Genomic DNA, 26,561 nt, shown 5'->3' on the forward strand with positions numbered 1-26,561 from the left:
TACGTCATGCAGCGGTAAATGTGCACCGACAACGATTTGAAAGTTCTAAAGCAGGGCGAGCGGCACCCCACGCAATTGTCTTTGCGTGTTCCACATGAAGAGAGTTGCTTTTCCCAACGGTACGACTGTTTTCGGGACGTTACTTTCTTGTAGTGTTGCATAACGGACGTTACACTATTTCTTTCGTTTTTCACTCTTCCATAATTCAACTACGTTCCTCTTTTATTCCAAGTCCACAGACTCACCATTCATAATACCGCAGTTACCCTTCGCAAATATTCCTAAGTTTCATCCACTTTCCCAGAGTCGGTGATATCATTTGGTTCCATGACATCCTCATCCAAATGAAAGCTTACAGCAATGTCTTGGTTGTATATTGACATGGCAGCGTCATTGATCAATTCCCGGGGGTAATTTGCAAGGTGTTATCTCTGTCCTGTTTGGAGGTGGTTCTGGAATGTCTACAATAGTAAAATAGACTGCAAGTAGACGAATGACATTTAATGGGTTCACACCCATTTTGAATATGGCCCTATAGCTTTGACTTACTACGGTCCAATAATGATAAGCAATATATATATATATATACCGTTCAGTGCACATCATCAATGACCATTGTTCACTGATAATTATAACTTATCGGAACACTTGTACTTGAATATATTGCTCTGATAGACGCTTTACTCTGGCGTGATTGTCTTTGTATTAATACGGGAAAATATTCCAGTTGTAACATGCTTATCAAAGATCAAAATAATTAAATTCAGTGTCCAATTGTGTTAATAAATTTTTCGTAATTATTATAAATTAATTTGTAGTATCGTGTGATGTAACCTGCTCTAAACACTAAAGATACTGCTTTCTGAAACGGGTACAAACGACAATTCCTACTGTAGTAATGAATTCTAATCTTATCTCCCACCTTGGCCAATACAAGGGATCCTTCTATTGTTTTCTTAAATTTCTTCGTAGCAACAGAAATTCATAGCACGTCTCACATTGCATACAGATGATGACAATATTCGTAATTGATCCGACATTTGCCAGACGTATTGGCTACTATTACAATGTTTCCCACTTATTGTTTCTTCCTCTACGAATTTTAAAAGCGTCTACTGAATCGAAAGAGTGCGTTGCTCGGAGTGTGACACTTGAAAAATCTTGTTTATTAGTGTTGGATACCACCATCATGGTATGACGTACTTCGAAGAAATGGGAACTAAGTTACAAGGAGTTGGAAATTTGATTTTTCTCGAAAGCCTTTATTTCGAAAAAAAAAATGTTTATATACCTAGTTAAGTATCATATCTAAGTAGTTGTATGGTTTCCAACCGACGAGCAAATAAATCATTTTGCCCTTTACAGCAATTTGATATCTAAACCCGTTCCGGATATATCGCACATTGGTGGAAGTGTCTTACAACTCAAAAAATGGAAATTTTTAGTTATCGTTGCTCAAAAGAGAATAGAGAGAGAAAGAGAGAGAGAGAGAAAGCGAACACTACCTGCCCGTCTCAGTTGTTTGGTTATTATAGTAGAAGCTTCTGAAATTTGGATAATTCTAATACGATAGCATTCTGAGTATGCAATACTCAATAGATATGCTACTGAATGTTTTCGTTGATTACGTAGGTTTTGAATATATAATAAACAGTGCCACTTGAAAATAAAGACAACAACATTGGTATTTCACAGTATATCAAACAATTTTTCTATTTTGATATTTGCTTTCTACAAGATTTTAGTGTTTTTATAAAATAGTTTAAAAGTTACAAAGTTAACTCAAGTTTAAAAAAAATCATCCTGCATATATTAAGGGTGTTTCAAAATAGAACACTAACAGTATTCCTTTGGGAGGTGATTCCTGACACTAAGTTAATTTTTAAAATGTCGTAGGGAAAAGTGATTAGTTTCACATCTATTTCGAACATGAGAAACCGTGTAATAATGGTTCAACATCAGAATAAAAGAAGTTACACACGTCATAAAAAAAATGCATATTTCAGGAATGTGCAATGTGCGCGCAAGGGATTAGATACAAGACATACTGTAATTCCCAGATATGATTCCCAACAGAACTTTCAAATATGATCTGACTTAAAAGTGGGTTCAAAGTACGCAAAAGGTAAGCCTTAACAGCAGTGAATACGGGATGCTTCAGCGGAGAGTCTCAAGTATTTGGGAATATCAGCTCAACGATTCGTCGTGTTCGGCATAACGCGCAGTGCGATGTATTGTTTAACGCTTATACGTGTAAAAAGAAAAAAGTGAAAGATACTACGGGGAAATACATTCCAGCATGCGTTATTCCGAACACGAGAAAACGTGACGCTGGTATTCCCTAATACTTCTGACTTCCCACTGATCCATTCCGTATTTCACTGCTGTCCTCTTCCCTATTTTGGACGTATATTTAAGGCAGAGCAATTTTATTGGGAGTATGTCTGAAAAATGCACCCTGTAGGAAATTCCTTGTGCACACTGCTGACATATGCATTTTTAAATGGCATGTGTGACTTCTTTTACGCTTATATGGATGGCCACTCCAGATTTTTCATGTTCGAAATAACGCGTGTTACAATGTACCTCTCCACGCTTTTGGACAACTCTAGCTAAGCCTTTTCTCCGTAGATCAATATGAACTATTTAAATTATCATCGTTATGAGGTATCATCTTCCAAAGGTTGTCGATGTTATTTTGAAACACCCTGTATAAAATATACTGACAATTCGCGATTGCGGACTTTAACACGATTGGCCGAAGGAAGGACATATACAATCATTCCTTTAATTATGTGCCAAAGGACAGGCCTGTTCAAAAATGTAAAGGTATTTTGATAACTAGCTACATAGTAATAAAAACAGTTCCACAACACAAGAAAAAAGATATGTATTATCTAAGAAACAAAATGATACAAGTCGCTTCTACTTAAATATATCTAAACATAGTACTCGTAACCAATACGAAAACAAAACTATGTATTCAGCGCAAAAAAAAAAAATAAATAAATAAAGTTCTCTTATCTATTAAATTCACTGAAGTTGTCGAGGAAAGAAAAAGTTACAAATTAGGTATCAATATACCTAAGTAATTAATACACACACACACACACACACACTATAGGCCTATAACTATAAATCCTATCATATTAGAGAGAGACACAAAAAACGTAACAAAAACCTTAAAGAAATTATCGGTACAGTCTCCAGCACAGAAATGGGTACTAGCTCACACATGTTCCGTTAATTATTTAAAAATAAAGGACTCAATTTATGTACTATCTTTTTTTCTAGTACAAAGACCGTATTTCTCTAGATACTTGGAAGAAAATTATACTAACTATTCGCCACGTTAGCTTCGAAATTATTTTAAAAATCCTAATGGGATGGGTGCATTCTTTTGCTGGAGGCTTTACAACACACTATGGAAACAAAATAGCCTCATATTAAAGTCTTATGTTTACATAAGCAATTTTAAATTGCATTAGTTATTTCTCAACATTTTTTTAAAAAATAATAGTCCCTAATTTAGGATATTGTTCAACATTATCGTGAAAGCAAACTTACTAAAGTATCTAGAATAAGCTAGCACTGTTGAAACTGAAGTAAATATTTTTATAGTTATTATCCCCAAACGTGAAACACACTGGCATTACAAACAATAACAAAATTAAATAAAAATATTACTTTTATTTGTAATATTCAGTAATTTCCTGTTCGGATCTTACATTACAAAAAATTATAAATGTAACCTTTAAGTACTAATGTGGACTAGTATAGACTGTTCCTGGGATCATATCTTATCATAATTTGTTTAGTAGACTTTTTCATGTACTGTATATTCCGTAGAAAAATATATGTATATATATTTAAAGTAACACTTTAGTATGTTGTCTAGTCTGTTTTCTATGAATACTAAGTCAGACTTCTACAAACTATACTAGTAAGTCTAGTACTACAGAAATTTGGCATTTTTAACAAATGAATTCAACTGTTTATAACAATTTCTGTTTATCTAGCATGTGCGTACACTTTGTTACGTCTAACAGTTGTATAAAGCTATAAAGAATAACTTCTTTTCTTTTATTAAGCTATATAAATTAGTTTTGAAAAAGGGAATACGATATTCAGCTATGACTATATATACCATGGACGCGTAAATTAAATGTTTTATCGTCTAAATTTGCTCCTAAAGAAGTACTCAAGCATAATCGTCGAAAAAACAAAATAGATATCCGCTTATACAGCTGCTGCTGTTGCTATCATCGAAATTACTGGAGATTATTTGTTTGTAATTCATACCTATGTGCCAAAACCGGCCAAGTTAACAGTAAAACAGACTCAAATCTGCCTACTTAGTTCGAAGCTTTCGAGAAAGAAACTCTATCGCCAGCCACTTATTAAGTAGCGAGTAGATGATTCAGTTCTAAAATATGCTAAGAACAAAAAGTTGATTGTTATTCTGAAAAAAACAGCAATGTTTATGTATTTGGTTCGGAGCAAATATAACAAGAAAATAGAACATTAATTAACGAGTCCCTATAAATAACTATAACGCGTCACTCTTTTCTTTAACGGTGATATTTCTTTTCTGTTTTTTCAGAATCTGTATGGATTAAGCTATCATTTCAACTACTAACTGTACTGTACTGGATGTTATTTAAACATCTAAGTAAGAATTTACATACTGAATAAAGAAATTCTACTTGGTAGACAAAATATTTTATGTAGCAATTAACTCTTTCTGAAAAACAAATCTTTTCATCATTTAACAACATGGCTCCAGGAAAACATTTTTGGTATTGAATTGCTCTTAAAAATTAGCCAGATGTACCTTTATATAAATACATATAAACAGTCTTATTTCATAGTGCACTTATAAAAGAAAAATGTTATATATGTACACACTTATTTTATAGTGCACTTGTAAAATAAAAAAAAAAAATATATATCCTATAGCATTGGTTAAGCATCGGCCATTTCACCTCAACTCCGTGTGAAATCACGTAATTATCACATTTATATTCTCTTTTTGTACGAACAAAAAAGATGATTCACTGTGTTGACATATATTAAACTTTTTTTCCTTCTGCAATTCAAACTAGTCCGAAGCATTTACCGGTTCTTAGATATTTGTTTATGCAACATTATCGTTTGACATTTAAGAACCAGTAAACGTTTCGGACCGAATTAAATGGCAGCAGGAAACAAAAGTATTTTTTAACACAGCAAAAATATATATGTTTTGTATTGGTAATATGGTGATGATAAAATCAAGTGATATTTCCCACAAAATGATACAAGTCTTTAGTATCTTGTTTTAATTTGGAAATCTGTACTATGGCAAAATATCTTCAAAACGCTAGTTATAGAAATTGATATTTTTTCCTTCTAGTTACACACCAGAATTACACTCTGTAAATAACTAAAAATTTTACTGAATTAACGGAAGTGGTTACTTGGACAACCTTGCACATACAAATTTTACTTTCTCTCAGATTAGGTGTACCTGCTGCTTCTGAATCAAAATTAAAAGCTAGTTGCAGATATTTTTTTTCTCATTCATTATTCAGTATTAAAAGCCCAGAAAATCCTTCGCATAAAAAATTATATCAGAAACTGGTAAATATTTAATATACTATAGAAATATTTTCTATTGTTAATAATAAAATCAACATGTATTTTCCATAAAATCCTTCACGCGAGACAGGTATATTTAATATGTATCAGATTACGATATAATTAATCTATCATTTCAAATTATTTACTTCGAATTTTATCATTACTTTGTGTACATTTTGCAAGAATTTTTTAATTATTTTATTTATTTTTTGTTAAAATGTTAAGAAGAATCTACACAAGGAACAAATTTCCAACTAGCTTTTGATTTTAGTTCAAAATAGCACCTACATTTATCCCTACAGCTAGTAAGATACATAAAAAGTTATGTCCAAATAACCACCTCTGTTACTAATGATTTAGTAAACAATTTCCATAATTAGCACATTGAAAGATATTTTTGGCATAATACATTTTTTTAAAAATAAAACAAGATACCAAAAGCCTTGTTATTCTTTGTACACAACAAATACAAAATTCTTCACTTCACGTTCGAGATTCACTATATTAATAACTAAAAAAAGATATTTTCTTCTTCGTTATATTACAATAAAAATAATTATATATATATCAACAATACGAAAGAAACTTAAATTTTACCGCCATCTGCCGTACTCTATTTTAACGTGAAGCTTCATACTAGTAACAGCACCAATCACACTTGGTTCCATTGCCAGACAACGTTTATTGTTGAAAAGAACAGGCATTTCTTCCAAATACGATTGAACATTTCCTCGCCAAGAGTGAGGCTTCCCATCTGGACCGACAACTTCCAACGACCCTTTATATGCACTGGATTTACCTCCAAATCCTCCAGATAGAATCTAGAAGAAATAAAGAATAGTTAGTGGAAAGCACGTTTGGATTGGTAGATTGAACTATTTACTTTCTATACTGATACCACATGGAACTTATAATACGATTGTAATATATGCTTTGAATCGTTAACACTATATATTGTGTTCTTTCAATTATTAAAATATTATTGATTATAATTACGAAAATATAAAAGACAATGGGTCAAATGAATAAAAAGAAGTAAATGCTTGTATTTCAAACGGTTAAAGCAAATACTGCAAAGTGTATGGACAAAAATTGGAGCAAATGCTCTGCTAAACCGCGGTGAAGCAGTTGCTTTCATTTGCAAGCGTTCACACCAACTGCCATATAAATAAGGCAAACAAATACTCCAAACGAGATGTAAATGTTTCAGAAATTTGGAAGTTCGATGTTAATAACATCACATGTGAGAGTGATGGCACAAGTAGTGAATTAACATCGCGTTGAACACTATAACGAACGTATGAATGTTGATGGAAAAGATTACAGGGATTTATATCGGCTTTCGAAAGAGAGTATTGCATAGATGAGTGATGTTCTTCATGGTGAAAGTGAAGAAAGAAGAATTGAGACGCTCACGTTGAAACAAAATATGAAGTTTTTTTTTTGTGTACACTTATATTGATGTAAATGAAAAGTGTGGTGTTCAACAAAGTACAGGAAGTAAAACCGTGAAATAGGTTTCCGAGCACACTACGACAAACTGATACAAGGGTGAAGTCTCCGCCATCTGCTCAAGAAATATCGCAGGTCTAAGCTAAGTGACGCGTTTGACATACTTTCATGTTGCACTGCTGTATTGGCTTCCACACATGTTTGCATTTCGAAACCTGCCCTCCATAGAGATATTATTAATAGAAAAGGATTAGTAATCATTTCCACGATTATGACTAGTGCGTGGGACGTGAACTTCAATTGCGCACTCTGCTTCTGCAGTGTGTATACAAAGTGAAAGACTTGCAATATGTAGTCAGGTAACACAGAGATTGAAGGATTTGCTTCGATCACGGGAATACAAGCAGGAAGTAAAAAAGATTATTCATAAAGATTGATGCAAACACTCATACAGGTATTTCGACCTTTTGCTTCGAATAACATGTTTCTACTTCATGATCATGCTTTGAAGCATTTGCTTCTGTTTTATTCACAGACTCAATATTCCACATCTATGTCAACACAATTTGTCGTGTTATTACAAGCATGCAAAATTTATTTTTTAAATCATTTTTACCCTAACAAAGTTTTCTCACTTCATAATTGAAGAAATTCAAAAGAAGTTCTGGCATTCACGCCAAAGCTACAAAAGCAAAGTCCACTAATGAATGCTATTCTATCTCGTCAATATAAATAGATGTTACCCACTAAGATAGTAGGTTATTTGTATTATCTTGCCTACTCAGGATATTCGACGGTATTTTACAAGGACTTCCATACAAATATTTCTCAAGTACAAGATGCCTCCAGCCTATCAGAAGGCATCTAAAATTAATTATCTGAAAATATATTTACTTATAAGTACAGATTCTTACACATTCTGTACATGCTTACACCAAACCTCTGAAGAACCTTTATATCGTAAAACTTAATGTATCTTTCTTTTACAAGTCCAAGAGACACGGTGGCTCAACAATAGAGCGCGATTTCCGATTTATGCGAATCTTTATATTCGGCACTTTCTGATTAAACAAAGGGAAATTTAAATGATTTATAAATGTCTCCTTTTCCTCCCTTTGAAACTTTCGAAATTTCGAAAACGCTGATACCCATGTTATCTTACTCTTACACAGTTCGTATGCTGAGTTTCATCTCTCTAACCTCAATGAGTCACGAGATACACTACTCTAGGGGAAATTTTTGAACCCCCTCTTTACACCTTTTAGAATAACTATTTCCCAAAATCCTCCCTTATCCCTTTCTTTTGTGACAAAAGGAGTAATCTCTCCAAAGTTCACGTTAATATTTATAGTAGTATGGCCTAGGAGATGATGAGTCACTCATTTCAACTCTTATGTAGTATAGATATATATAGATTAACCTTTAATTGTCTATTGGCGCACATCTGCGTCATGCCTTTAAATCTTCATAGATCAGCCCCTAATTAAGGCAAGAATATAATTTTGGTATCAATGTGTTTGTGAAGGATGAAGCTTTCCAAGGGCATGCGGCTTATGTGTGGAGAGTGCCACGGCAGAGGAGGGAAGGGTACAGTTCATGATTTTTTTAGGTTTTTTAAATCAGTTTTTGGGGGCATCCTCCCTATCCCCTTGAGGGTGCAGTCATAAAAATTGGTATACGAAACAATAAAGTAGTCCACTATACGCTAATACCCCGCAAAAGTACTTATTTTTTACGTGTGGAATAAGGGAGGTTCAAAGTTAACCTAGTCTGGGTTGCCAGAGCCCAAATTCTATTTTTTCGTATTTTTTCCGGATTTTCTCTTTCTTTATCTTCTGCGAATAAAGAGGGAATTGCACAAATGTTATCCAGTTGGAATCTGTGATCCAAGGGCTTTCCAACGATGTATGAATCATGATTCTGTGCTAATTTTTCCCTAGGGCCCCTAACGTGAGAGTCTACAATTTCGTTGAAATCCCTGGCCGGTGTTTAAAGGTTAAAGCTTAATGACAACTCTTTAAAACAAGAATACAGTCTCCAATTCGAAACCATTGTGACGCTATTATATTATGTTGAATTAAGATACAGCGATGTAAATGGCGGCCTTAGAGAATAGCTAGTTTCAATGCCCTTGAAGGAAAGTTTACCAGAAACTATCTTGTATCTCTTGTTTGCTGCAATACTACCAACATAAGAGCTTCTGAGGTTTTTGAACATGAATAAGACTGGTTTGTACAATACTAGAATTAATGATTGCGAATATTCAGTAATGTTCGAAAAAATTCAAAACTCCCCACCCACAATAATTTTAAATGGATGTTTCCTTGCTGAAAATTCGCGCAATCACATAGTCTATTGTCTACAATAGCTAGCCGGTTATTCTTTTCAATTTTTTATTGTATAACAAGATAGTATAGACAGATATTTAACCATGAACGAATTGTCTTAATGATAATGTCTTTTATCACTTAACGTAAAACTACGTGTCACTGTAAATAATTCTGGTTCTAGAATTACATCACATTCAACATTTATTATTATTATTATTATTATTATTATTATTATTCCTATTATTCTTAACTATGCTGTCAGAAGTCTTATAGGAACGTCTATGCCTGTCCTTTCTTCTGTCGACAGGCATCAGAATAAAAACGGTAATAAAAAATATCGAGAAGGGTTTTTTGCAATCGATTGACCGTCCCAAGAATAGGTTCCATCTCCTCTTTTAACCCTCTATTAAAACTAGAAGTTGTTCAAATTATTTTCAGTTTCAACGTTTATAGCCATAGAACGAAAACGGTAACAGATATAGAGAAACTGCCAGCATCTTAATACAACATATCATAATTATCCGAAACTATCTACTAAAACCGGAAATGGTTCAAATTTTATGTTACTACCGGCTTCAATACTGATTTCTATAGAGCAAAAACGTTAAAATAGATCAAGAAACAGATTTTTGCAATCGATTCACTGTACCAAGAATGGACATAATCTCGTACGTTGGCACTCTATATAAGCCGGAAATGGTTCAAATTAACTGTTTCTGGTGTCAATGTTTATCATCATAGAACAAGAAAGGTACCAGATAACGAGTTTTTGTTTTTTGCAAACGATTTAGCGTCTCATAACAACATATCGTAACTATCCGCAACATACTAACGAAACCGGAAGTGGTTCGAATTTACTATTACTTCCAGATTCAATACTGATTTTCATAGAGCGAAAGAAGATATATAGTTTTTTTCAATCGATTCATGATCTCAAGAGTAGCTGCTCCCTTGTCCATAAATCATCTACTCATACCGGCAGTGGTAGAAATCAACTGTTTGTGTTCGTTGCCATAGAAAAAAAGCAGTAACATTGCGAGAAGTGGCTTTTGCAATCGATTTAGCACTTCAAGAGAACATACCAACACTACCCGCAACAGCCTACTAAACCCGGAGGTGATGGCTATTTACTAGTACTGCCGGTATCAATACTGATAGCATAACGGATAAAACGGTAATAGATAGCGACAAAAAGTTTTCTGAGGTGAACTCAGTACCGCAAGAACATGTTTCACCTCTGATTTTATTATTCATTGCAATCGAAAGTGATAAAAAGACATCAATCAACACTTCCGGTTTCAATACTAATATCTATATAGAGCAAAAGCAGTAAGAGATAGCGAGTAGTGGCTTGCTTTTTACATTGAATCATCGTCCTCTATTGCAACCAATAGTTATTGATGTAGTACTTGATATTAGTGTGTTCAATTCGCATAATTCAGCGACAACAGGTATTAATAAAACAAAAATGTAATAATTAAAAGAAAATGATAACATACCTGAACTACGGCGTATATCATTTGCCCATGACAATGAACTGAAACAAGGAAGAGATTTCGTTTCACCTCTTGAAAAAACGAGACACGCTGTTGTGAGCGTAAAAGCAGAACATCAATCATGTGTGAGGCTGTGGAAGTCTTCACTATATCAGAATCATGTTCCTAGGAAAGAAAAAAGTAAAGAAATTACCATCATTATCTCCAGTTTTCAGATGAATATCAGCCCGGGCACATGGAAATACAAATATTTTTTGCCCACGGTGGATACCGTGTGATAGCACACAGAAAATCTTAAATGAAATCTTTCAGTTTTACGTCCCACGGTTATGCCCTTTAGGCTAAGGGAGACTAAGGCAAATGAATGATAATGGAAGAATTGGTGGAATGAGAAAGTAGGAAGAAACAGGAGTATCCCGAGAAAACCCACAGACACGATGTTGTCAAATTATTTGACGGGGGATCGAACCTGAGACCCCTCGCACCATAGGTACAAAAAGTTTAAGATAAAACGTTGTTGCTAACGTAATATCGAGGAATTTCTCTACATCGGAGGTCAAAATAAGCTTTTTAACATTTTTTTTTATTTTAAACTGAACGGCCAAACGCACGTTTTCCCTGTAAATTACACATCTGCATGTAATATTTTATTATCTAAAATAAAATACTAATGTTAAAAATTTTAGAATAAATATTTGTATATTTAAGATATTTATCAAAATAATGAAAACATGCAGTTTGCAACCTAAGAGGATAACACTGAGGATGCGCGTTTTGTAGCACTAGTAGTGTTTCAGATGATCGTCTGTAGTACATCAGGTGAGAAAGAACGAATGGATGTCAAAGTGCGCAGAAGATGGTGATGGAAAACAAGGAATCTACCTAAGTTTCAAGGTAGTCAAATTATGGGTGCGCTTTTAGTTGGCGCAACTGTATCTAATGTGAACAGTGTGTTAGGGGTGTCGCGTGAAACACTGTCCAAGATAAAGACGACGCACAGTATATAACTTATGGCAAAATAATAACAGCAAAGAGTAATAATATGCGGAAGACAAAGCCCACTGAAAGGGATCATCAAGCACAACAGGATTGTCACTAAGGACCGTAGACTGCGAATACAGACTGCGGAGTTCAATCAGAGTGTGGAGCAGCCTATTGTGACGACAATCACAGTTCAACGCGAGTTGCATAACCTGAACGTCTGGTTTATTTATTTGTACATATTTTCTGGCATTGCCGGCGTATATGGCCATAAGCCGCTCTCACTGTCATCCATGATTAATAACATCCATCGGCGAGCATGTCATTATGAAGGGGGGCCAGAGACACAAATCTGTCTTCAACATTTCGGAGAACGGATAAGACCATTTCTTTGATCTTTTTCCTTTCAGCGATGTTCAAAATATTTATGAAGTTGAAAGCAATGCTGTGGAGGATCAGGGGACCAGAGTTATCTTAACATTGGGAGACAGACAGATTTGAGGCTTATTCTGGTGGGACATCAATTTTATCTCACTTTCTGTTGTGACAATTGGATACAAATCATCACATCCCCCCCCCAAAAAAAAACATTTCATTTCGGATTATTGGAGGGACATTCCCCAGTTCCAAGATTGGAGGGGACATTTCCCCCTCATTCCCCCAGATTTGCACCAGTGATGGGGGAAAGAAGCGACGTATATTTTAGGTACCATCCCGGCATTAGACTTGTACGAATGAGACAAACTAAGGAGAAAGCTCATTCAGGGCGGTTGGCCTGACAAAGCTGTTACAACTTTTTATGATCAAGTGTCCTTACTGCTGATCATCCAAGACTGGTTTGCAAGAAAATGGTTCACAAGAAAATAGTGCCGAGAACACCATCTGAAGGGACCGTCGATAAGAAAATTTTAAGTATACTTGAAAGGGGGTGGAGTAGTTACTATGTAGAATAAAATAAAATTTTAACGCACGTAAATTGAGCTAAGTGAACAAATCCTGAGTTATCATAAATACCGTTAAAATGTATCTCAAAATGTTTTGGACTATTTTGACTGGATAAAATCTAATACTATATATAGAACAGTTTTTCTTCCACTATTCCTCAAGGATATGAACGATCATAAGTATTTCTCTGCGTTATGCTCATCATACTACCAACATCCAATTCTTTCTTTTTTATCATTCCATTTCAAATAGTCATAGAGAAATCAACTTTAAAAATTTGAGTGCATAAGAGTTTTTTGTACAATTAATGCGATGAATGACAAACATAAGGGGGGGGGGGTCAAAACCAGGACCCCATTGCTCAACTCTGATATGGGTAAAGATATGAAAAATAGGAAATAAGAAAGTTGCTGGAAATAAGTGGTTTGGTTTTCAATCTAAAATGGAGGAACTTTTCCAATCTCATCAGCACTTCCAAAAATTTTTCTCTCTTCCCATTTCTTAATGATTTCGGTTTATCAACGGAAACTATTTTATTTACTTATCTGTCCGTGAGTCCGTCCATCTGGAGACAAAAAACCCAAGAACTACTTGATGGATCAACATAATTTTTGGCCAGAATGTAAAGGGGTCAAACGTTAGAAACGAGTTCGTTGCAGGGGTGAATCTATCGAGTTGGTCCAAAGATGCGAAGCTCATCTATTTCCAAACAGGATTATTGTATATGAATTATTCCTTGGTAGTATGCAACCCATCTGTGCCTTAAAGTAAAGTATACTGCATACCAGTCAGTTACTTTCAATATTCTAACCGAACTCCTTCAGGTGGTGTACATATGACATTGCTACTAACAGAAGTGTCAGTTCTCTGCACGGGAAAATTATGCCATGAATATAAGACTAAACATTAGAATATTGTAGAAATTGCGCCCCTTTCCCCATTTAGAAGTAGAATTTTCAAAAACGCTGTAGCGAGGATTTGCTCTCATTAACAACGAAGTGTTTATATACCAAATTCCATAATTCTCAAAACGACAAGGTAATTTTGTAACAAGTAATAACAATATGTGCTTCTGAGGCTCATGTGTGTTTTAATTGCGGTATACACTTACAGGTGGATGTTTTTATCTTATTATAAATCTGTGCATATCCTTGTTAGCAACTATATTCCTGTTTACTATTGTTACAGAATGTAGAAATAACATTTTCTATTAAACACATCACTTCGACAAAACAGGTTGTAAAAGAAAATCAAAATAATTACCTGATGAACATGAGACGTTAAAGCTAAACACCGACCCTTCCACAGACAGCCTTGACTCGGACAATTAACCATGTTGTGATCGCAGTATTTCTCGTGTACTTTCAGTCGCGCAGTATTTAGTGTTTTTGAGCAATGCTGACAAGTACCCTTCGATGGAAGAGTAATTACCTGTAACAGAATAACATGTAAACAGAATAATTGCATATATAATATAAACTTTCTGGTGTGTATACCACAAAGAACTATTGTTCAGCTAAGATGCATATGTTCATTTTAAGTGATCATAAGTCATCACATAGACTTCAAGCGCCATTACTTTCTGCAATTCCGGAATAAAACCCGTTACATTCTAATCGAATTAACTAACTCCCCAATTACTCCATAATTTTTAAAGTACGTTTCATTCTAATACAAGTAACTTCCCATTACTTCATAATGTGTTTCACTGAAAATCTAGCTTGTGCCTCAAATCTAAACAAAGTTCATTCAGATACGCAGAAGAGCACCTCTTAAAATGAATAGCCAATATACCAAATAATAATAATAATAATAATAATAATAATCAAAAGACTTCCGGTCATGCTAACCTTAAAAGTTGAGATATAAAGAAATATAAATATTCAAATATTTTTATTGCGACCTCCATGGACAGATCTTTTTGAAATACTTCCATTTGAATACTCATCCTTAAATTGGTATAATCCGCAGCAAAAAAAAAAAAAAAAAACTGCAACATGAGCATGTAAATTTATTGTGAAACGACGAAGTCTTTTGGTCCAAAATACGTGTGCAGGGGAGGACGCCGAGGTTTCTCCTGGCGTGATTCGTGCCCCTTAGATGTTATGTTGATTCCGTGTGCTGTTAGGCGTAGTTTCACAATAAACTTACATGCTCATGTTGCAGGTTTTTCGCTGCGGACTGTACAAAAAGCGCAATTTAAAAAATTATTCCAGAATGGGCACTTTCACCATTGGGTTAAGCGGTAGTTCTTTCGTTTTCAATCATTGTCAACATATTTCGCAAAAAACGAATGGAACATTAGATATATAAAAATCAGTTGTTAATGATAACACAATCGGAACACTGTCCGATAACCGAATTCAGACTTCCAGCTTGCAAAGCTGTGGAACACAGCCTGTGCTGTCGGGTTACTTGTCCACCGATCCGGTTAGTAGTTACCGAGAAATAAAGTGCACATATTACATATACATATACACCCATCTGGAGTGAAACTGAACTCCCGTATGCTAACGCCGGGAGGTAATAAAAACTCCCTGATGTTACGGTTCACAGAGCTATGGCAGCCTTGACAACTTCTAGTTAAGTGCTGTGACTATCAGGACATCGATTCCAACTACAGCTATTTCTGACTTTCTAGTTTAGAGTCTATCTAAGCTATCTGAATTGCTTAGTCAACATCGAAAATTGTATGCCCTCACCGGAAATCGAATCCGGGCCTCACTTATAACAGCACGCGAGTGATTGCAGAAAAAATAAATTTTAAATATGTATATAGTAGCTAAAGTAACGACTGTTCTATACGAGAAAATTAACACTACGGCGTTTGCTAAGACCAGTGGTTTTCAACCTAGGGACACGTTCCTGGGTAAAGGGCGTGAACAGCACGCAAGCGGAGTGCACAACGTAATGAAAGAAACTGAAATTACGATTTAAGCACAACTTGTAATGACTATTTACGATTTAGATTTAGCAAAGGTCATAAACGATACATGTGTGATATTTTGTGTTTGCACTTACGAAGGGAGCGCCAGATAAATCAAGGCTGGGAACCAAAGGCTTAGCCAAAGGGGCCTTATGCAGAGTCGTTCTGACGCGTGATTAGTGTCATACTAAAGAGTACGACTAGCATGTTTCCTGCAGTAGTCAGGCCATTAGTATGGCGCTAATCATACATCAAAACGACTCTGCATAAGCGGAAGAATGCTTTCGTATAATGCTAAGACTACTGACTACTGCAGTATCATTTTAAGATGTCGATAGTGAAAGGACTAATTACATACTATTAGAAGACTTTTTCATCTACTTTTTGCATTCATGCTTTTATTACTCTTCACAAATATGGTTTTAAAAGAGACTTCATGAGTAATAAATGTTATGTAAAATCATTTTTAGTTTCTAAAAATGCATCTTGATACAAGGTCTTTTAAGGAAGTTTGCAAGAAATATATTTCTTTAAATCGTAACTAAATCCAAATCATTGATGTTAGCGACACTTTTCAGCATCGTTATAGCGTTCACTCTCTGGTGCATGGGGTCTCGGGTTCAAACCCTGCTCCCATCAAGTAAACACTGTGGTGGACAAACACCGTGTGCGTGGGTTTCATCTGGATTTTCCCGTTTCCTCCCACTTTATTCATTCCACCATTTTCATTCATTTCTCATCATCACCGTCTCCTTTAGCCTAGCCGGCATAACCGTGGGATATAAAACTCACAAATTTCATGTATTTTTTTCCTTTTCTGCATCAAGACTACATGAAAAGTGTATCTATAGTTCAAAAGTGGAATCCGAAGCTTTGTAATGTGTTCAGTGCACTTCAACTGGAAAACAAACCCGGGACCCTGCCTACCACACACGTGCTTGCTGACCACTAGACCTGCGGGCAGAGTTAACTAAATGTAGGGAGCAAATATCTACTATATCTGCTTTAATCCTCGTTTACTATTTTTTGTATTATATTGTTATTACTCAATATTTGAACGATCTTCCTGCCGTCTGACACACCAGTATAAAGAACTAAGGAAACTTATTAGAACATGGCTACTGTGAAACTGAACAAGAAATAAAGAAAACACGTAGATAGAAAATTGAACACAATCAAAAAAATAAGGACTTCATTAAATTGTACTTCGAGACCTTCGTTTGTTTTCACGCTTCCCGATATACAATTTCATATCGTTGTTTTTCTCTTTATATCGTTCTTCTCTTTTGTCATATTTTTTCTTCTATTTTCTTCATTTCTTGTTCGGTTTCACAATAGCCAATTTCTTAATTAGTTCTTCAATACTAATATGGAAAACAATAGTAAAAATTTGCTAAAAGAGATCACTCCAGAATAAGGTACGCAATACATATACTCCTTTCTTTCAGGCAACCATACCTAAGAACAAATATAAAGAGCTCCTAAAACAATACTCATATACGGAAATTCAAGCTTTTGCTTTTTGACAAGAGTAATACAAATCATTCAACACTAATAATTAGAAAAACCTTCAGAAAACAATGCGAAAGATATCCGAACATCTACAACTGAAGCAAAAATGGATTTCTTCTTCTTACTTTTGATGTACGTGGTTCCGGATTCGATTCCAGGTGGGACAACAGAAAAAGAATTCACAATCGTTCACTTTCATTAGCCATCCGTCTCCTTTAGCTTAAAAGGCATCAATAAATAACTGTAGACCGTTCAACTAAAAAAGGTTTAAAAAAATATAACATGTCAAACATTTTCCTAACTACACCTTTGGTTCCCCAGTTACGGGGTTATCAAAACCTGGGGTTTGGACTCGTTGAAAGAGACTGTCGTCTTGTTACTAAGGAAGACAGACACCATCCCGCAATAAGTGTCTCTATCCCATTAAACGTTACAAAGAAAGAAGCTAAAGTATCTGGTTTCAACTTTAAGAAGGCTGATTTCAAAAAATTATACGTGGAACTGGACAAAATAAACTGAGGCTCTCTTTCGCAAATGAATGATATCAATAATGTGCTATCCAACTTTTACAACATGATTAATAATGTATTTAGTATGTGTATTCCCCGTAAGAAACATGTTAATGGAAATTATCCGAGCTGGTTCACTTATAGTATAATTAGAAAAATAAAATCCAAATCATATCATCATATAAAATGGAAAAGTGGAATAACTGCAAGCCTATATCATCGTGAAAAATTTCATGAGTTACGTAAACAGATAAAGACCGACATATCAATTGCGTATAAAACATTCATTCTAGAATCTGAACTTTCTATTCATAATGATCCGGGCCAACTTTGAAGTTTTGTCAAAAGCAAAACCACGCATATGTCATCAGCCTCCTTTACTTACAATGGGAAAGAACTAAATAAGGACAGTGAGATTGCTCAGGCCTTCGCGCATTACTTTCAATCTGTTTATAACAATGTCTCAGCAAAATATGATGTAGACAGTTTTATATCTAACAAGACGGAATGCCTGTTGGACAACTTTCAACTTGGAGAAATACAACTGCGAGAAATTGAAGTGGCTATAAAGGCACTCAAACCAAAAGCGTCGTGTGGACCGGATGGTATTTCTCCGTATGTTGTTAAAGGCTGTATTGATATATTCAAGCATCCGCTCCATAATATATTCAATATGTCCATAAGAACAGGCACTTTTCCAGACTTATGGAAAGAAAGTTTAGTGTGTCCATTGCCAAAGTCTGGAAATAAAAGCGAAATACAAAACTTCAGACCTATAGCTATATTATCTCCTTTTGCCAAAATTCTTGAGAGTATTTTATATACACGAATTCTGAATCACGTAAAGCCAATTATAGCTATACATCAACATGGTTTCTTATACAATAGGTCTACTGCAACAAACTTAGCAGTTGTAACAAATTTTATAGCAACGAAGTTAGACAAAGGCGGCCAGGTAGACGTTATTTATACAGATTTCAGTAAGGCATTCGATGTCGTGGATCATGATGTTCTAATGGCGAAATTAACAAGCCTAAACTTTTCAAAGTCGGCAATAGAATATATTGTATCGTATTTATGTAACCGGAAACAATCTATTCTATACAAGGGGCATGTCACCAAAAAGTTTGTTACTCTGTCTGGGGTTCCTCAAGGATCTCATCTGGGTCCTCTGCTATTTCTCCTACTTATTAATGAAATTCGACTTTTTATTGAAAACTATGAGATTCTCCTATTCGCTGATGATCTCAAATTATATTCTAGAATTAATTCAACTGAAGACTGCATACAACTACAACAAGACCTACAGCGAGTTCAAACATGGTGCGATGACAACAAATTAGTAATAAATGTATCCAAGTGTAAATCTCTGTCTTTTACGAGAAAAAGAAATCCTATCACTTTTGACTATACACTGAAAAAAAAAAACTAAATTGTCTAAACCAAGTACCGTCAAAGATTTAGGCGTTATTTTTGATCCTGAACTAAATTTCAATCAACACATAGATATGATAACAAATAGCGCATATAGAAACTTAGGTTTAATTTACAGAATAGGGCAAGATTTCTCCAGTGAGACAACGTTTACAACACTTTATTTTACATATGTTAGATCAAAATTAGAATATTGTTCTACAATATGGACCCCCAATAATAAAAAATGCTCTCAAGAAATAGAAAACATCCAAACAAAATTCTTGAAAATGCTTACATACAAAAAAACTAATTATTATCCCAAATATTTTTCCTACAATGATCTAGTAAACAACTTTAATTTTCAAACTCTAGAAAAAAGAAGATGGATGTTGGACTTGTTATTCTTATACAAGTTATTAAACAATAAGATTGACTGTATGGAGTTGGTCTCGAAAATATCATTACGGATTCCCACTTGCAAAACCAAAGTAGAAAATACAGGGACATTTTATTGTGCAAAAGCCAGGAACAATATATTATATAAATCCCCTATGTGGAGGCTGTGTAAATTATACAATGATATTGTAAATAAGCTTGATAAAGTGGATGTATTTAGTCTTTCAGAAAACAGGTTCAGATCATATGTGAGACAAGGAATTTTCTGTAGTAATAATTAAGAAATTTATATATGTAACGTTTGCTGTATGTACGCAACACTGTAATTGGGTATTAAGCCTGTTGTGTTGTATATTAAATATATAAATAAATAAATAAAATAAATTTTCTAAAAATATTTTGTTAATTGGTTCTTACAAGAATTAATAGAAAATACATAGAACAAAGCTACTAAAAGATAGTTTTGAGTGGAAAGTACATAGAACAAAACACATTAAATGGTATTTTGAGCGGAAAATACACAGAACAAACCTACTAAATAATAATTTGATGTAAAACATTGAGCAAATTCAGTCTATATGCATTAAAAGTAAAAATTAATTAAAGACATTATTGCGCTATCGAAAACTCATGCATATCTCAATATAACTTCGGAATTGATTGAGCAATATTAATACGATTTTTTAGTTAACTAATCAAATTTTTGAATTCATATTCTGAAGCAGTGGACAACACACAATAAATATGAGGGAGGAATAAATGTTTGCTGACAATTGTAACAAAAGTGAAGGTTTAAAAGGTATATCTTCCTTCACATACGTTTCAATAATTACTTATTTCGAAAAGTATAACAACAGAAGTACTTTAGAACACAAAATTGTTTTAACTGTATTCAAAATATTGAGGGAAAATTGTCGAAAATACATTTTATGAACTCTTTTTTCTAAATGGACAATTTAAAATCAAATCATACTAGTAAAACATAAGAATTATCTTAAATAGCTAAGTAATTAATGTCTTATCTACATCTACTACTGTCATATTTGGAAAATAACGAACAACTAAAACTATACTTCGTACCCGCAGTGTTCTAGTTACGTGTGTATATTACTTCTTCAACACAAGTTCTGGAAGTTTTATTGTTTCTAAAGTGACTGGAAACTAAATTCAACTAATATCCGTAACACTTCATCCATACTAGGTGCTATTGTAAGAAGAATTGGATTGGTAGGAATGAAATATTCTCCTTGACGTCTGGTGGAAAACTCACCTCAGCAAGGGAAGAACTGAGGCCACGCATCTACGTCACAAACTCAATACAGATCCAGTAAACAGGCTGCAGTACCCAGACAGTAAGGAGATAGCACATTGTTGAACAGAGTCGTTGAACCAGGAATGAGCATACAGTTTTTGACGTTAGTCTGTGAAATTTCGTTACAGTGATACGGTATTGCAAAATGATTCTCGTGGACACCGACCAATATCATGTTTTGATTAGGTTCTGCTTAAAAAGACCGTGGGAGTAGACCCTCAAAGGAAGACAGAAAAAAAAAAACAGTTCGTCCCATTGCACATAAATAAGTTAGTCATACACCATACCACTATCGCTCTGCGACTGCGTGTAATTGGTAAGATGGAAAAACTAGAATCGCAGTCTGGAGTTGTGCAGTTCTCAGAGTCAATGAATAAGCGGCAAAGTTGCTTGCACCTGGTTGCTAGTCCAGATAAAAAATGGATTTGCTATAATAATTTTAAACGATTGGTTGGATCATGATTAACGTTCAAGACTGTTTTCTAGGTCATTACTTCAACTATAAAAGGTAATGATGTTGAGGGTAATTTGTCATGTTTTTTTTTTTTTCGAACGACGTAAAATCATCAATAGAAGTTGTTACAGTGCTAACACCATTAAATTGTCCGCAAGCATCCAGCAACGGTCAGTGGACATGGTGTCTTCTCGTTGCACGATAATGAACGTCCACATGTTACTCAAAGACGATACACACTTTTTATGAATTGCAGTATCAAACCTTTTTTTACCCTTCTTCTGTCATTTCTCTCACAAAAAAAGTTTTCAGATATCTCGATCTATTCTTGAAGGAAAGGCCTTCCCTGATTATTAAGCGGTACAACATGCATTAAGGAGACCTTCGTATCGAAGACTATAGACATATTTTCACGAAATGGAATTGTTGGTAGAGCGATAGTGAAAGTCTGTGGTTGTAGACGAGGATTCTCTTGATTATCCAGGTTTTCACTTTTTTTTTTTTTTTTTTTTTTTTGCCTTTTAAAATGGACTCACCTGAAGCAAACATTTCATTCGCACCAACTTAATAATAGGAATTCTTAAAATAGGTAAATTGGACAAAAAGAAAATTGACATCCGGTTTGAAAATTAAACAATATGCAACATAAAAGTATTCTCAGATAAGGCAAATATAAAATTACTTGATCCATATTTTTAAATATTCATTTTGTGTCCGTGGGTTTTCTTGAGGTACTCCCATTTCGTCTCACATTCCATTCCACCAATTCTTCCATCATTCATTCACTTGCCTTAATTATCCGTCTCTCTTAGCCTAAAGGGCACAATCGTGGGACGTTAAACTGGAAGATTTAATTTCTTCAATAAAAAAAATATTCATTGGTCATTAGTGTGGGTGAAAGATTAAGGATAAATAACTTTCTTTCCTACAATTTTAGAAGCAAAGAACTATTTTCTGTGTAATATTAAGTACTTAATAAAAAATCTTTTGTACACTTTAGAGCAGAGATGAAATGGAGGGTATACGCAGGTATACGCCTCATACCTACCTAATATTCTTATAATTCAGCGTAGACACACCTTAAATCAGGGATGTAATGGAAGGGTGGGATGAGTATATACGCTATGAGTATACACTATACTTTTAAAAATGATAATCATATATCTACCAAAACTTCTTCCAGTACATCATTGCTTTAGAACTCTTAAAACTAGACCAAAAACAGAATTCTGTCGAATTTGTACACAAATATACCGAAGCATATTTTCAACCTACAAATCTTTCATTCATTTTATTTCGAATTTAAAGAATATGTATTATTCTGTTCTTTGTTTTAATTTTAGAGCTAGAAACATGTTTGGAACAACTTAAATAAAATTCTATTTCATTCAAGAATGCTATAGATAAACACACACATACCTGTGTTTCTGGTTCATACAACGTTGACAATGTAGCATCATCTAACTCTGGAACTTCTGGTAAGTTGGATTGAGTCTCAGATCCTCTTTGCCAAGAAAATTCGACCGGTCCACCCTCTTGTTGTCTGATGGGAGAACTCATTGCAGCGGCAGGCTCGCTTCCTGGCAAGGAAAATATTTCGTTGATTCCTGGAAGTTGCCTCTGTTGTTGTAACCGCTGTTGAATTTCCATCTGTTGCCTATGAATTTCTTTCAACGTTTCTTGATATTCTTGTTGCATCTGTCGATATGTTTGCTCCTGCTCGTGTATATCTTGATCTGGATTTTCTTCAGCTTGCAGTATATCAGCTGGCTCTTCCATTGATAGATTAGCTTCCTCATTGTTGTTATAAGGAATATCCTCAGCTGCTGTATTGTCGGTAGCCATATTCCCAATGTGGTTAGCATTCGAAGGCAAGTAATTATTATATAACGGTTCTGGATATGAAGTTTGATCATTTCCTGGAAGTTCAGAAGTAGCATGTTGCTGATTTGGAGAAGGTAATGCATACTCTTGCGGTATAGGAATCAAACTGTTTGAATAATGGTCGTTTTGCTTATTGGTCAAATTGTTGTCAGAATTTCCATTCACAGAACTCAGAGAAACACACGATTCGGCTGGAGGATTCGTAAAATGGTGCTCACTTCCGAGATTTAACCGCTGACTTTCACTTGCACTAAAGTTTGATCGCTGACTCCTTTGGAATCCGTAATTACTTACCGAAGATATAGCATTTTCAGTGTTTCCGCGAATGGGTGAACATAATGAACCATTAAAACAATACGTACATATTGTCTCTGCTATTTTCCATGTTCTCGCCAAAGGGCAAGGACCTGATTTTATATACGGAATATACTCTAGAACTTGCTCTCTTGTTTTAGGCACAGTTTCAGTACTTTCTCTGTATTCGCTTTGTGTCTGTAATCTATGATCATGATTATTAATATTTTTAGCATTGTTGTTTGAGGTGACGGTATGTCCTTCTTCAGCCATATAGTTATGGTTATGATCCACAAGTGGAAGAAGTCCAGGCATTGGGGGAAGTGGTTTTGAAGTCAATGCTCGAGTAGGAAAAACACGGTTCTGGTTCTGTCTTTGTTGTGAAGACGTAAATGGAACATACGGCGTATTCTTTGAATACATACTTTGCTGATAATGATTAATATTATTGTTGTGATTGTTATTAGGAAAGACATTTGAAGAATTTAAAGACAAATTTTCAGGTCTATTGGTATAATCTGGAGAGTTCTGGAAATATACATTTTCAGAGTCCACTGCAGGGCTAAATGGAAGTGGAGAGTCTACTCCGGAGTCAGAACCTGGTGTATTTTGAAAGTTTTGTGGATATGCTGGGTACGAATTTGATCTCTGCAGCACTGCTGATTGCATTTTGTATGGAGCTGGTTGCAAATCGACAGACGTATGGCGCACGAAACTATTTACACAAGCAGCAGTCTTGACTCTTATGTCCATTGCAGTAGTAATCGTATGACTAGGTACAGATTTCAATAAAGCTACGCCAGAGAAATTCCTTTCGTAAGGACCACCATTGGAAATTGGCTTCACATTCACTGGTGTCATAAGATAGTTTCTTAAAAGTGGTTGCGATGTAGGAAGAGCTACAAGTTCTTGCTTTTGTATGGGCGGAAACGTACCATCTTCACAATAATTCGGATGACTCATTTTTGGGAGGGCTTGTACCGTTGTTTCCTGTTGTTGCCAGTACTCGCGACTACTGATAATTGTATTTAAATAATTGGGTCTGCTCCTTTGTGTGTTGTTATAGGTGAAAATATTAGGTGGAGCTGGTGGTGGGTTGGCAGGATCCCCAGGAACAATTTGTGAATATACATAACAGAGCCGCCCTCGCGACCGCGAGATAGTATTTGTCCTTCTCCTCTTAGCTGTGTAGCCTTCTGCTTCTATCTGTTCCTGTCTTCGTTTGCTACGATTTTCCTTATATTCGTTTAATAATTGCGTTACGATGTCCTCATGACCATTCTGACGTGCCTCAATCAGTGAAACCATTGAAGTTTGCTGAAAAATTAAAATATACATTTTTTTAAAAATGACTCTTTAAATCTATCATAATTATATTATTTCTATTAAATAAATTAAGGATATAAAATGTATATTGTAGCCATGATTCGAAAAATCCCTTGTGCCAGGTATGAGTTTGCATGGCGGCTAGGTATGAGTTTGGCGCTTTGTTTTTCCTTTTATTTTTTTAAGTTAATATTCCCAATTTTAACCTGCTCGTAGTTCAGATTTTTGTGCGCTAGGGTGAGTAAGAGAAATGTAATACTTTCATTATTAAGTTCACAGTTTCCCATTTACCTTAAACTTCAAATATTTAGTTCCAGTAATATATTTTGTTTAAATTATACCATAACTGTAATTTAAGGCTAAAATATGTAGGTATATGTATGGAAATTCGTTGTGTATTAATCTGGTGCCTAGTTTTCTGAACTGGAGCATAGGCAGTAATGATTTTAGAATATTTCCCTCGGAGGGAATTTTCAACATAAAGCAAGTGAAATTAATACTGCGAAAATACCAGTGACCCACATCAGCACGATAGGAGATATGTCCCGTTCTAAAAATTTCTCACATAGATATTTCAAAATTTAAAATGTTGATCGATCAATCGGTATATCACACAACCCTATCCGAGAGTTTCTTTGCTTGGTTGCTTGTTTGTCAGCATTCCTTTTCAGCATCGTGGCTAAATGAAATGTAGGCCTTCAGTTTAAGATGAGATCCGAGTTTTGCGTTCAATTTTTTTATGTTCTCCCACCGGAAATTGAACCCAGGATCACGTTCAAAGATATATGTGTTAGCCTCTGAATCAGTTAGGGAAGGCTATAAAAAAAACTTTAATTATACAGATATCATAGCTTATGCATGTAAGTCATATACAGATAGTCGTAGCTCATATCTTTAAAATTTAGTAATTCAGTAGAGCTTATAAAGTTAAAAGGAATCTGACAATTAAACGAAGGAAGTTGATACTCATACTCAAGAAGAAAGATACCTAGTTGTAAACTTTTGTAAGATGCAAGGTACGAACACCCTATCAGCACCGAGGATATAATGAGGTGTAACTTAGAGCTTAACGTGGGATCCGAACCACATCTACTCCCACCAGGAATTAAATCCGTTTCTCCCGCATTAAGTACCTTCCCCACAGTCAGTATCATCTGGTTTTTCCCAACATCCATGCACCCAAACGGCGATCAGACCCAGGCTGACCGACACGACCAGTCTTGGATGGCTACATAAAAGAAAGAATTGGTGGCGATGTTTTGTGATGGATTAAGGACAATTCTATTTGTCATACAATCATTCCTGAACCATATATATTCAGGTTGATTCCTAGAGGAAGGGAGGACAAAGATTTCTGCTGGTACCATGTTATACAACTTACAGTATGTGTTAATGAAAATCAATACAAGAAAAATAGTCTCCACCCCTTTTGAAAACAAATAATACTATACACTACGGTGCAGAAGTAGTTTTTTTTTTCTTTACGTTTTTACTCAATATGAAGTGAATAAATACAATACGAATATTAAATTATCACATCCTAAAAAATACTGTTACAAAATTAGTGCATATAAAATTCCTTGTTATTTATGGCGTACAAATGCACAATGATAACAGGATATCCCTATTTTAAAGCAAAAATATGTCAATCTATGAGAGCATCGCTTATACACAACCTTCGAAACACTTAAGAGTTACGAGTTTGC

The 26,561-nt window shown here is 34.8% G+C and overlaps 1 protein-coding gene across 1 annotated transcript in view; it reads right to left on the reverse strand.

Moving 5' to 3' along the window:
• Positions 1-2,870: 2,870 nt before the first annotated feature.
• The window catches only part of LOC145689718 (uncharacterized), a 47,283-nt gene continuing 23,592 nt past the window's right edge, over positions 2,871-26,561 (reverse strand). Inside the window, exons 2-5 of the mRNA XM_081763918.1 lie at positions 22,771-24,846; positions 14,090-14,257; positions 10,904-11,065; positions 2,871-6,443 (exon numbers count right to left, since the gene is read on the reverse strand). Of these exons, the coding sequence (XP_081620044.1) occupies positions 6,216-6,443; positions 10,904-11,065; positions 14,090-14,257; positions 22,771-24,846 (2,634 nt within the window). The 3' untranslated portion in view covers positions 2,871-6,215. The remainder of the gene's footprint in view (positions 6,444-10,903; positions 11,066-14,089; positions 14,258-22,770; positions 24,847-26,561) is intronic.

The sequence above is a fragment of the Thermobia domestica genome, chromosome 1 (assembly GCF_964235325.1).
Source record: "Thermobia domestica chromosome 1, izTheDome1.hap1.1, whole genome shotgun sequence".
Classification (NCBI taxonomy): domain Eukaryota; kingdom Metazoa; phylum Arthropoda; class Insecta; order Zygentoma; family Lepismatidae; genus Thermobia; species Thermobia domestica.